Below are 13,107 nucleotides of genomic sequence, written 5' to 3' on the forward strand. Positions count from 1 at the left end.
GCCGTGTCCAGCAGTGTAATCAAACCCTGCGTGCGTTACCTGATGCTGCGTATGCTCGCAGCTCTGAGCCAGCTCCTGTCTGTTTATTTGCACATTTGCAAATTTGCACATTTGCACACACAAATGCAGCTAAACCACAACACAAGGTGGCATATTTCATTTCAAACACTGCGAAGAAGAAGATCTTTTTTAGAAAAAAGATTTCTTTTGTACTATTCTTGGTGGGTTTGATGGGGCTGCAGCAAAGCTTGAAACATTAAAAAAAGGAAATGATAGACCAGGATGTAGCGCGCTGGGATTTACTGAGGGGTCACGGCAGCGGCGGCTTTGTGCATGAGATGTGTCTAATAATGTGAGGGATATTGGATGAGATTATTGTTTTTTTTTGCCATCAAACTATTTTTGCCGGATTGTGGAGAGGTACAGGAAACACTAGAAGTAGGTCAGAAAAAAAAGAGACTCTTCTCCACTTATATACGTCACACACCGGCAGCCTTTTAGTTCAGAGTTTGAGGTTGAAGTAATTAATAGTGTGTTCTGAATCAGGCTTCAGCTTCTTGTGACGCTGAACAGAATAAAGATGCTTAGAAAACCTGTTGTTGTTGAGCATTAAATCCAAGGTTTCGCAATTTTGCTCGCAACTAAATCCTCCAAAAAGATGTCAAAGTATGTTGTTTTTCATAGCCTAAAAAACACTGTTTTTACAACTGGTTGTATAGAAGTCTATGCTTCATGTGTTAAAGCTGCATTATCTCTAATGACCAGCAAGGGGCGACTTCCCTGGTTGTATAGAAGTCTATGCTTCATGTGTTAAAGCTGCATTATCTCTAATGACCAGCAGGGGACAACTCCTCTGGTTGTATAGAAGTCTATGCTTCATGTGTTAAAGCTGCATTCTCTCTCCAGACCACCAGGGGGTGACTCCTCTGGTTGCATAGAAGTCTATATAAATTACTCTACTTCTCTCTTGATGTATTCCCTCAGTAAACATTGTAAACATGAGTTTATGTCTCAATCTCTAGTTTCAAGTCTTCTTCAATACAGCATGATGTTCATTTAGTAAATTATGGTCATTCAACAGACCATAAAGTAGCGGATGCTTTAGGGCGGGGCTACAAGGTGATTGACAGGTCGACAACAGAGACGTTTACGGTGTCTCTACCTCGCTCCTCCTCAGTACAGATATGGTCTGGTTGCAAAAGAAACCAAGATGGCGACGGCCGTAATCCGAATATGAGACTTCATAACGTCAGTCCACAAACCACCGGCTGACGTAATGAGGTAATGACGTGATGACGTAATGAGGTAATGACGTAATGACGTGATGACGTAATGAGGTAATGACGTAGTGACGTGATGACGTAATGACGTGATGACGTAATGAGGTAATGACGTAGTGACGTGATGACGTAATGACGTAGTGACGTGATGACGTAATGACGTAGTGATGTAGTGACGTAGTGACGTGATGACGTAGTGACGTAGTGACGTAATGACGTAGTGACGTGATGACGTGATGACGTAGTGACGTGATGACGTAGTGACGTAGTGACGTGATGACGTAATGACGTAGTGATGTAGTGACGTAGTGACGTGATGACGTAGTGACGTAGTGACGTAATGACGTAGTGACGTGATGACGTGATGACGTAGTGACGTGATGACGTAGTGACGTGGTGATGTAGTGACGTAATGACGTAGTGACGTAGTGACGTAGTGACGTGGTGACGTGGTGACGTAGTGACGTAGTGACGTGGTGACGTAGTGACGTGATGACGTAGTGACGTAGTGACGTAGTGACGTGGTGACGTAGTGACGTAGTGACGTGATGACGTAGTGACGTAGTGACGTGATGACGTAGTGACGTAGTGACGTAGTGACGTGATGACGTAGTGACGTGGTGACGTGGTGACGTAGTGACGTGATGACGTAGTGACGTGATGACGTAGTGACGTGGTGACGTAGTGACGAAATGACGTGATGACGTAGTGACGTAGTGACGTGGTGACGTAGTGACGTAGTGACGTGATGACGTAGTGACGTGGTGACGTAGTGACGTGGTGACGTAGTGACGTGATGACGTGATGACGTAGTGACGTAGTGACGTGGTGACGTGATGACGTGATGACGTAGTGACGTAGTGACGTAGTGACGTAGTGACGTAGTGACGTGATGACGTGGTGACGTAGTGACGTGATGACGTAGTGACGTGGTGACGTAGTGACGTGATGACGTAGTGACGTAGTGACGTGGTGACGTGATGACGTGATGACGTAGTGACGTAGTGACGTAGTGACGTGATGACGTGGTGACGTAGTGACGTGGTGACGTAGTGACGTAGTGACGTGATGACGTGATGACGTAGTGACGTAGTGACGTGATGACGTAGTGACGTGATGACGTAGTGACGTGGTGACGTAGTGACGTGATGACGTAGTGACGTAGTGACGTGGTGACGTAATGATGTAGTGACGTGATGACGTAGTGACGTGGTGACGTAGTGACGTGATGACGTAGTGACGTAGTGACGTGGTGACGTAATGATGTAGTGACGTGATGACGTAGTGACGTAGTGACGTAGTGACGTGGTGACGTAATGATGTAGTGACGTGATGACGTAGTGACGTAGTGACGTGATGACGTGGTGACGTAGTGACGTAGTGACGTGATGACGTAGTGACGTGATGACGTAGTGACGTGGTGACGTAGTGACGTGATGACGTAGTGACGTGATGACGTAATGATGTAGTGACGTGATGACGTAGTGACGTGGTGACGTAATGATGTAGTGACGTGATGACGTAGTGACGTGGTGACGTAGTGACGTGATGACGTAGTGACGTGGTGACGTGGTGACGTAATGATGTAGTGACGTGATGACGTAGTGACGTGGTGACGTAGTGACGTGATGACGTAGTGACGTAGTGACGTGGTGACGTAATGATGTAGTGACGTGATGACGTAGTGACGTGGTGACGTAGTGACGTGATGACGTAGTGACGTGATGACGTAATGATGTAGTGACGTGATGACGTAGTGACGTGGTGACGTAATGATGTAGTGACGTGATGACGTAGTGACGTAGTGACGTAGTGACGTGGTGACGTAATGATGTAGTGACGTGATGACGTAGTGACGTAGTGACGTGATGACGTGGTGACGTAGTGACGTAGTGACGTGATGACGTAGTGACGTGATGACGTAGTGACGTAGTGACGTAGTGACGTGATGACGTGATGACGTGGTGACGTAGTGACGTAGTGACGTGATGACGTAGTGACGTGATGACGTAGTGACGTGATGACGTAGTGACGTAGTGACGTGATGACGTAGTGACGTAGTGACGTGATGACGTGATGACGTAGTGACGTAGGGGCAGATTCATAAAGGGAACGATAAAGATTTATTTCAAGGTCATTTCAATACCACTCGCATGTGTGCCACACCACGTGGATTATATGGAGCGCGCAGCTGAAGACTGCAGCATGTTTCAGACGGGGAGCACACATCTAACACACGGGACGAGCGGGATGAATAATATGCTTACTTGCTCATTTATCTAGCACACAGCTGGCCCTGCAACCCGGATAAAAGAGCGAGCTTCTGCTTACGCGCTGCTTTGCGGTGCTGACGTACTGTAGAGCCAGCAGACATGGAAACACACATCTTCATTCGGCATTGGAGGACGGAACATGAACATTTTCCTTATTACGAAACTCCCGAGCCACTGAAGTGTGTATTCTACCCACCGGCGACTGTGTGTCACAGCACAGGAAATAATATCTTCCAAAGTAGGTGATGAGTAACAGCAATAGTCTGCAGGCTGAGGCTCACACTGTTCTTTCTTTTGTGTGATCGGCACAAAGTGTAACGTGTTGATGTTTTGATATTTTACAGAAAGACACGACACTGATGTGCTGAATGTGCTTGAAGCTTTTTCTGGATCCAGCTTCTCAAGTGTGAGGATGTTCTGCTTTTCTCTGTTTCGTACATTTAAACCTTTGTGACGTAACTTTCGTTGGAATCGTTAGCAAGGTCATATTATGGAAGAATGAAAATAACTCGCATTAAACTGGGATCTCATCATCCTGCCGTTATTGATCCGTGTAACACAGGAGACATGCAAGCGGAAGCTTAAATGTCAACAGTTTTGTGCTTTTGTGAAAATACTCACACAACATCAATATTTATAGTACTTCTCCACTGGCTAAGACAGAAGTTAAAACACAGGAATTAACGATGCTGAACAGTTAAATAATACAGAGTTCTACAACTCACGTCCAGAGTCGTAGCGGTGCCTGCCTTCTTCAGCCTCCTCCATCATCGTGGCTTTGATAACGGTGTTGATGAGGCTGATGTCTGGAATGTTAAATCACACCTGCTGCAAGAGAATGTTGCAAAACAATGTTTTCCAGGAGGTTAAACATATGTTTCATCATTCAGTTTGTGCTTTAATTTCTATCCTTTAGCCTACATGTGCCATTTATTATCTTATGTTTACATACACAGACATGAGCCGGACGTGACCTAATTCTGTTCTACTGTGCACTTGTCCTCTGCAAATATGAATTATAATAAAGTTAATCTTCATGATCTTGCCATATGTTTTTATGTGTAATCTTAATCCGCAAACAGGCGGTAACCTTCAGTTCTGCACAGTGAAACCGATGCTGAAGTGTCTTAAAGCTGCATTCTCTCTCCTGACCACCAGGGGGCGACTCCTCTGATTGTATAGAGGTATACACTTCATGTCTTAAAGCTGCATTCTCTCTCCTGACCACCAGGGTGCGACTCCTCTGGTTGTATAGAAGTATATGCTTCATGTCTTAAAGCTGCATTCTCTCTCCTGACCACCAGGGGCCGACTCCTCTGTTTGTATAGAAGTCAATGCTTCATGTGTTAAAGCTGCATTCTCTCTCCTGACCACCAGGGTGCAACTCCTCTGGTTGTATAGAAGTCTATGCTTCATGTGTTAAAGCTGCATTCTCTCTCCTGACCACCAGGGGGTGACTCCTCTGGTTGTATAGAAGTCTATGCTTCATGTGTTAAAGCTGCATTCTCTCTCCTGACCACCAGGGGGTGACTCCTCTGGTTGTATAGAAGTCTATGCTTCAAAGCTGCATGTGTTGAAGCTGCATCCTCTCTCCTGACCACCAGGGGGTGACTCCTCTGGTTGTATAGAAGTCTATATAAATGACTCTACTTCTCTTGATGTATTCCCTCAGTAAACATTGTAAACATGAGTTTATGTCTCAATCTCTAGTTTCAAGTCTTCTTCAATACAGCATGATGTTCATTTAGTACATTATGGTCATTTAGAGTCAAACAGACCATAAAGCAGGGGACGCTTTAGGGCGGGGCTACAAGGTGATTGACAGGTCGACACCAGAGACGTATACAGCGTCTCTGGTCCATATCTGATCACTTCCTGTTCATTGGTTGCATCGAAAAATACGACTACGTCCACTTCTTAGTCTGTGTCTGCAAAATAAATAGTTACGGTTATAAATGTGGTGCCGTAACAAGAACAATATTTCCCTCTGAGACGTCACAGCATCGTTGCATTAAAACGAAAAATACTTCAGTAAAGTATCTCAAAATTGTACTTAAATGCTGTATTTGAGTAAATATACTTATTGAACACACACACACACACACACACACACACACACACACACACACACACACACACACACACACACACACACACACGTCCTTGAAGCTTGGTTCTAAATGCACCTGCAGAGTGAGACATTCCGTCTCAGCTCCTCTGGCCGTTTAAGAAAGGTTTTTCTGAATATTCATATTGTGAAACATGAATAATGACGCAGTGGCAGCGACTTCATCAATTCCAGGCGACAGAGTGATGAATGTTCATTGCGTTCATTATTTATAAGACAAGGAAAGTTTGTGATTTGAGGCTGTGTGTATGCATGACAAACATCGACGCTGGGCGTCTCATATTTTATGCATTTGTCTTCTTCAAAGTAAATTACTTTCACTGTGACCTGAGCCTGCTACATGTTTACAGTCATATTAATAAGTCTCACACTTTTACATATTTTTACAATAAATACATGCATTTCGGTGCATTCTCAGATTTTATATTGACAAATGTAACTCCTGTATAAAAATGTAATGTCTCTTGAAGTCTTATAATTCATTCATAATTAAACCCTGCATATTTTGAGTTTAGAAGTCGTTTTTGTTCATTAATTTTTTTGTTGTGTCTTTAAATGTTATTTTGTTTTAAGTTATTTGTTCAACTGCAATTATTTTGTGATAATTCCAACTATTGTGTATAATAATACTATACTAAACTACTTGTTTCTGTATGTACGTATATGATATATTATTATTATAATATATATATATATATATTATATAAAATATATATACATATATAATATTAACACCACAAACATCAGTCATTTTTTTACATATCGTTTTATATATATATATATATATATATATATATATATATATTATATTAACACCACTAACATTAATTGTTTTTACATATCGTTTTATATATATATGTATATATATTTATTTTTTCGTTATATATATATATATATATATATATATATATATAATATTAGCACATATATATATATATATATATATATATATATATTAACACCACAAACAGTCATTGTTTTTACATATCGTTTTATATATATATATATATATATATATATATATATATATATATATATATATATATATATATATATATATATTATTTTGTTTGTTATATATATTTATATATATTATATTAACACACATATATATATATATATATATATATATATATATATATATATTATATTAACCCAACTAACAGCATTTTGTCTTAATAATGTAATAATTTAACAATGTGAATAAAGTAATGTTAAGGTCGCTCGGTCGCTTATTACAAACCCTTGTTCCGAAACACCCCATTTCCCAGCATCCCCCGCGGTCTCTCGTGAACTCACACGAGATCGCATAAATCCCGCCCACGTGACCCTTTCTACTTCCGTGTCGGTTTCTTTCTGAAGGTGAAGCTTCTCTTAACGTTCAGGTGAGTAACACGACGCAGATTAACGGCTGCTTTCAGTCCCCCGGTGTCTCTACCGGGCACGTTACGGTTATTCTACCGGAATTCTACCGTTATTCTACCGGGAAGCCGGTAACGAACGTAACGTTACGCAACGTTATGTAACGTTACGTAACGTCTCTAAACTGAGAGCTAACGCGGGTGCGCGCACGTGGTGGTTCTGTTCAGGTTCTGTCCACGTGTCCGAGCCTTTACGTTAGATACCGAACAAATTAAAGGTGTGTGTGTGTGTGTGTGTGTGTTCCTGTCATTGAAGCTAACGTCCATCAGCCCCGCCCCCTTTAGTTGTGTAACATTATAATATAAACCTGCTGCACTACAACAATTTAAATCCCCCAAAAAATGAATAATCAATTAGTTTGAGGTCTAAAAGTCGCCATTGTATTTTGTCTCATCGTATTTAAATATAATATAATTTAAATATGTTTTTGTCTCAAAACAAATATGCTAATCTTACAATAATTTAGGGTTGAAATCATCGCTAGACAGAATATACATCTGCATAATCTTACTATGTCAAAAAGATATATTTTAATAATTGAATTTTTTCAATGCAAAGCATTCTCTTGAGTTAGTATTTATTTTTTGAAGGAATGCGTTTTTAAGACTTAAACAATGTTGTGCTGAATGTGTTTCACCATCATAAAAAACATGTCAATTGCAGCCTCACAGTGATTTTTAAAATAAAGCAAACTTCTCACGTTTTGAGAAGCAGACTTAAAAAACAAGAGTTCCTTAACTTGTCAGAAGTGACAGAACTGGTTGCAGACATCAGTAAAGTGTGTGTCTGCGTCTCCTCTCCAGCCACAAGATGTCCACGGTGTCCGCTGCCAGCATGGAGCCGGCCAACGAGCAGAAGAAGCCTCTCCGACCGTGCTGCGCCTGTCCGGAGACCAAGAAGGTCCGGGACACTTGGTGAGCCACTGAACTGAGAGAAACACCCCAAAAACAAGTGAAGCTGTTTGTTGACGCCTCCATGTTTGTTTGTCTTGCAGCATCATCGAGAAGGGAGAGGAGAGCTGCACGGTCCTGATCGAGGCGCACAAAGACTGCATGCGGGCGCTTGGCTTCAAGATTTAACGTCTCCGTTTCGTGTGTGTGTGTGTGTGTGTGTGTGGTGAGTATTTATTTAATATTTTATATCATGCCGGGTCGTTTGTATCCCTCAGCTGTGAATAGAAAGATAGATGGACACTTTATTCATCCCCAAGGGGACATTGGTTTGTTGTTGTCGCAGCTTACAGACAAACAAATCAAAATAACAAGGATGAAATATCTATCTCTCTCTCAAAACTCAATATGTACAACGAAGCAGCAGAGTATTAATTTAGCTTATTACATTTAAACAATAGAGAAAATGTGAAGTGTATATAAACATGATTCATCTGAAGCTGAACCAACACACTAAACAGTACAGCACATTTTAATTAAGTCAAATTCAGTCATGCAAAGTTGGATTATACTGCAAGTTTTGTAGTTGTTATGCGTGTTTTTATTTGTTTAAGTAACTGTCATGTAGGAACTGTGGTCTTTTTTTTTTTTTTTTTTTTTGGAGGTTTGGAACTATTTGCATCAGTGAAAACGCTGCAAGTAAAGAACAGTTCACCTTCAGTTACCTCCCCTATTTAAAATATTGTGATACTAATGATTTCCTGGAGGCAACAGCCGGCCCTCTAATCATTAATCTGACCTTCAGTGTGTGTAAAACAGTCTGATGGCACTAAATACCCAGGAAGGAGGACGTGGCCCCGCAGCAGATTCCTGTCCGGTAAACTTTTAGGCTGCCGCTCGGTTCGCTGCTAAACGCGTCCCGACAACTAAAGCCGACCTGAATGGTGTGGAAGAGCAGCGGCCCTCTAGTGAACCCTGTGAACGCCAACGTTCATTAATACAACCGGTTTTATTTTATATTTTGGGGTTTATTCGCAGTAATGAAGCTGCTTGTGATTCACCAGGTTGCTTCGTTCTCCTCTTGCTGGGTCAATTGTGTCTCTTGGCGATTGCTGATTTATTATTTTATCGCGTTGTTGTGCAGCTTCAGACCCGGACACCATGTAATGAGGGGGTTTGGGGGCGGAGCTAGTGTTCAATGTGAACGCATGACTTCACATGAAACGCGCCCGAAGCCGTGCGGCTCGGTTCACGTTGCAGCGGCTCCATTATCCGCCTGCGTGTCCTTGTAAAAGGAGGAATCTTTAAATCTTCAGCCAGGAGGAAATGTGAGATTGTGATACCGAAATAAATCACCAAACATGTTTGCATTTGTATTATATCTGCTCTTTAATTTGTTATTAATATCAGTACGGTCATGGAAAAGTCATGGAATTTTAAAATGGTTATTTTCAGGCCTGGAGAAGTCCTTGGAAAAAATAAAACCCCAAAAGTTTAGTAAAAGTCATGTAAATGTGTTATGTTCATGTGTTCATGTAAATGTGTTATATTCATGTGTTCATGTCATTCATTTACGCTGAGTTTGAAATAATGAATATGCTTTTAAAAGAGACTCAAAATATAAGCAGGCATACATACAGACATCTATATACATGTTTATTCTTTAAATCAAACTATTGTCTCATTCATTTGAGTCATTTAAGGTTTACTGTATGCTTTGTATCCTCATTGTTAGTTTAAATACTACAATTACTCACTTTTTACTGTTTACACCCAGATTTCACTAAATGTTTGTAATGGACATTTGTTTAAAAGTCATGGAAAATGTGTGTGAACTCTGTAATAAGCACCCATCGTCTCATATTTCTGCTCTTCTTTAATCCTAGTTTTATTTCCTCCTGCAGCGTTGCTGTGCAGGACGACCCTCGTGTTCCTTCTCCTCCTCCTCTTTATTTATACCGCCTCCAGCAGTGAAATGTGACGATGCACTCCGGCTCTGATGGGAGAACTGCCCTTTTTCTGTGAACGTTTTTTAAAAGTCTTCAGATTTTGAGAAACGGGTGAATATCTGAAATGTTGAATAAAAGCCCTATGCAATAACCCGGATCTCTTGTTTTTATTTTGGTGTTTTTAAAAGCTCTCCCCCTGAGCGGTCGCTCTCCAGTCGCGTCCCGGTATGCACTCAGGCTTTAAATAACTCCGGCCCTGTGAAGTCAATACTCGGCATATCTGCATTCTTCCTCTGCGGCGCGTCGCCGTGGCTGAAGTGAGGCTGACGGAGGACGTCTGCTGCGACGCGCCGGCTTGATCCTCTTCGTGTCCGCGGGCCACGTCTTTCACCACGCCGGTGCACCGTGACCTCGATGAATGGGAACCTGGATATCTCTTAATTTGGATACGAGTGTAAACGCGCCGGAGGAGCTGTTAAAAGTGAAATACAGATTGTAATAAACAAAGCTGTGAATCACTTTTACAATGGAGTTACCGATCCAGAAGCTTTAACTGAGGGAGATCCTCCGAAAACTAAAATGTTAATAACTTTTAAACTGTACAATTCCCTTCCCAAGACTAAGAAGTGATAGACATATAATACGTAACGTACATATGTGTGATTGTACCACATGATATACATATAGAGGACCAGGACTAGACTGAGGTCCATAGAGGACCAGGACTACACTGAGACTATAGAGGACTAGACTGAGACTATAGAGGACCAGGACTACAATGAGGTCTATAGAGGACCAGGACTACACTGAGACTATAGAGGACCAGGACTAGATGAGGTCTATAGAGGACCAGGACTAGACTGAGGTCTATAGAAGACCAGGACTACATGAGGTCTATAGAGGACCAGGACTACACTGAAGTCCATAGAGGATCAGGACTAGACTGAGACTATAGAGGACCAGGACTACACTGAGGTCAATAGAGGACCAGGGCTAGACTGAGGTCTATAGAGGACCAGGGCTAGACTGAGGTCTATAGAGGACCAGGACTATATGAGGTCTATAGAGGACCAGGACTAGACTGAGGTCTATGCCGGCGGTGATGTGGCGGCTGCAGCGGCGGCGGCGTGCAGGGTGGCGGCAGCCCGCTGAGTGATGAGGTGACGGCGGCCGACACGACCCGGCCAAGAGCAGAGCTGCACACACACACACACACACACACACACACGGCCATGAATGTTTCCTTTCTCTGGGGTTTCTTCTTTTTTCCCCTTCACCTGTCAGCCGTCCTCATTTCACACTTCAGGACTTGATGTTTGTTTGCGCTCAAAACAAACTTCTTTTGCAGCTAATTAGCTTTTTATTTTTTATAAAGATAAAAGGCAGGCGCAGGAGATTTGTTGTAAAATCGCCAACTTCCAGAGAAACAAACACCGTTTTATGACTTGAAGTTGCTTTTTTTTTCAGAGGTGAAAATGAGGGAAACATTTTGTTCATTTTATTTTGGTGAGAAAGTAAAATCTTAGATTTCACAAATGCTGTTTCTTCTTAAAAAAATAAACTTAAAGTCTTCTTAAAGTTACTACAAGGAGCTCTCATGTTGTGTTGATTCTGGCGCCTCCTGTGGACAGAAATGGTAGTGTCTCTGAGCACCAGGATCTGTTTACTGATGGAGGTCTATAGAGGACCAGGACTACATTGAGACTATAGAGGACCAGGACTACACTGAGACTATAGAGGACCAGGACTAGACTGAGGTCTATAGAGGACCAGGACTACACTGAGACTATAGAGGACCAGGACTACACTGAGATTATAGAGGACCAGGACTACACTGAGACTATAGAGGACCAGGACTAGACTGAGACTATAGAGAACCAGGACTAGATGAAGTCTATAGAAGACCAGGACTACATGAGGTCTATAGAGGACCAGGACTACATGAGGTCTATAGAGGACCAGGACTAGACTGAGACTATAGAGGACCAGGACTAGACTGAGGTCTATAGAGGACCAGGACTAGACTGAGACTATAGAGAACCAGGACTAGATGAGGTCTATAGAGGACCAGGACTAGACTGAGGTCTATAGAAGACCAGGACTACATGAGGTCTATAGAGGACCAGGACTACATGAGGTCTATAGAGGACCAGGACTAGACTGAGACTATAGAGGACCAGGACTAGACTGAGGTCTATAGAGGACCAGGACTACACTGAGGTCTAGAGAGGACCAGGACTAGACTGAGGTCTATAGAGGACCAGGACTAGACTGAGGTCTATAGAGGACCAGGACTATATGAGGTCTATAGAGGACCAGGACTACATGAGGTCTATAGAGGACCAGGACTAGACTGAGGTCTATAGAGGACCAGGACTAGACTGAGACTATAGAGGACCAGGACTACATGAGGTCTATAGAGGACCAGGACTAGACTGAGACTATAGAGGACCAGGACTAGACTGAGGTCTATAGAGGACCAGGACTACACTGAGGTCTAGAGAGGACCAGGACTAGACTGAGGTCTATAGAGGACCAGGACTAGACTGAGGTCTATAGAGGACCAGGACTATATGAGGTCTATAGAGGACCAGGACTACATGAGGTCTATAGAGGACCAGGACTAGACTGAGGTCTATAGAGGACCAGGACTAGACTGAGACTATAGAGGACCAGGACTACACTGAGGTCTATAGAGGACCAGGACCAGACTGAGGTCTATAGAGGACCAGGACTAGACTGAGGTCTATAGAGGACCAGGACTAGACTGAGGTCTATAGAGGACCAGGACTAGACTGAGGTCTATAGAGGACCAGGACTACATGAGGTCTATAGAGGACCAGGACTAGACTGAAGTCTATAGGGGACCAGAATCTTCCAACTTCAAACACAGGGGACAGAGTCCCGGTTCTGCTTTGGTCTCTTACTCCTCTTCATGGTGTCTGTTGATTGTTTTGCTGATAAAAACAAACCGGAGCAGTGGAGCTGAAATGTGACCGCCGGCTCATTTCAGTCTCTAAATATGCTCCTAGCTGCCAACTGGACTCCCAAAGCTTCTCTGTAAAGGAAGGAACTCTTTTTTTTTTACGCGAGTGACACTCATAGATATTTGTTATAGTCCCTGTCCTCCCTCTCGTTTCCTCTCTCTCTCTGTTATGTTAAGTA

The 13,107-nt window shown here is 42.5% G+C and overlaps 1 protein-coding gene across 2 annotated transcripts; it reads left to right on the top strand.

Moving 5' to 3' along the window:
- The first annotated feature begins 6,995 nt into the window (after positions 1 to 6,995).
- On the top strand, positions 6,996 to 10,087 carry cox17 (cytochrome c oxidase copper chaperone COX17). 2 transcript variants are annotated; one of them, XM_079219701.1, is made up of 4 exons: positions 6,996 to 7,066; positions 7,907 to 8,017; positions 8,098 to 8,219; positions 9,898 to 10,087. In XM_079219701.1, exons 2-3 carry the CDS (start codon positions 7,914 to 7,916, stop codon positions 8,180 to 8,182), a joined length of 189 nt encoding a protein of 62 aa, XP_079075827.1. In that variant the 5' UTR covers positions 6,996 to 7,066; positions 7,907 to 7,913; the 3' UTR covers positions 8,183 to 8,219; positions 9,898 to 10,087. The 2 variants fall into 2 exon arrangements, with proteins under 2 accessions (XP_079075827.1, XP_079075828.1); XM_079219702.1 differs by having other exon boundaries at positions 8,098 to 8,216; positions 9,897 to 10,087.
- The last annotated feature ends 3,020 nt before the right edge of the window (positions 10,088 to 13,107 follow it).

This window comes from Taurulus bubalis (assembly GCF_910589615.1).
Source record: "Taurulus bubalis genome assembly, chromosome: 1".
Classification (NCBI taxonomy): Eukaryota; Metazoa; Chordata; class Actinopteri; order Perciformes; family Cottidae; genus Taurulus; species Taurulus bubalis.

What these genes read in the sequence shown, in the direction of transcription:
- cox17 (XM_079219701.1), top strand. Translation starts at nt 7,914, where the DNA reads ATGTCCACGGTGTCCGCTGCCAGCATGGAGCCGGCCAACGAGCAGAAG. An exon ending in AAGAAGGTCCGGGACACTTG is followed by an intron (nt 8,018 to 8,097) that starts GTGAGCCACTGA and finishes TTTGTCTTGCAG; the next exon opens with CATCATCGAGAAGGGAGAGG.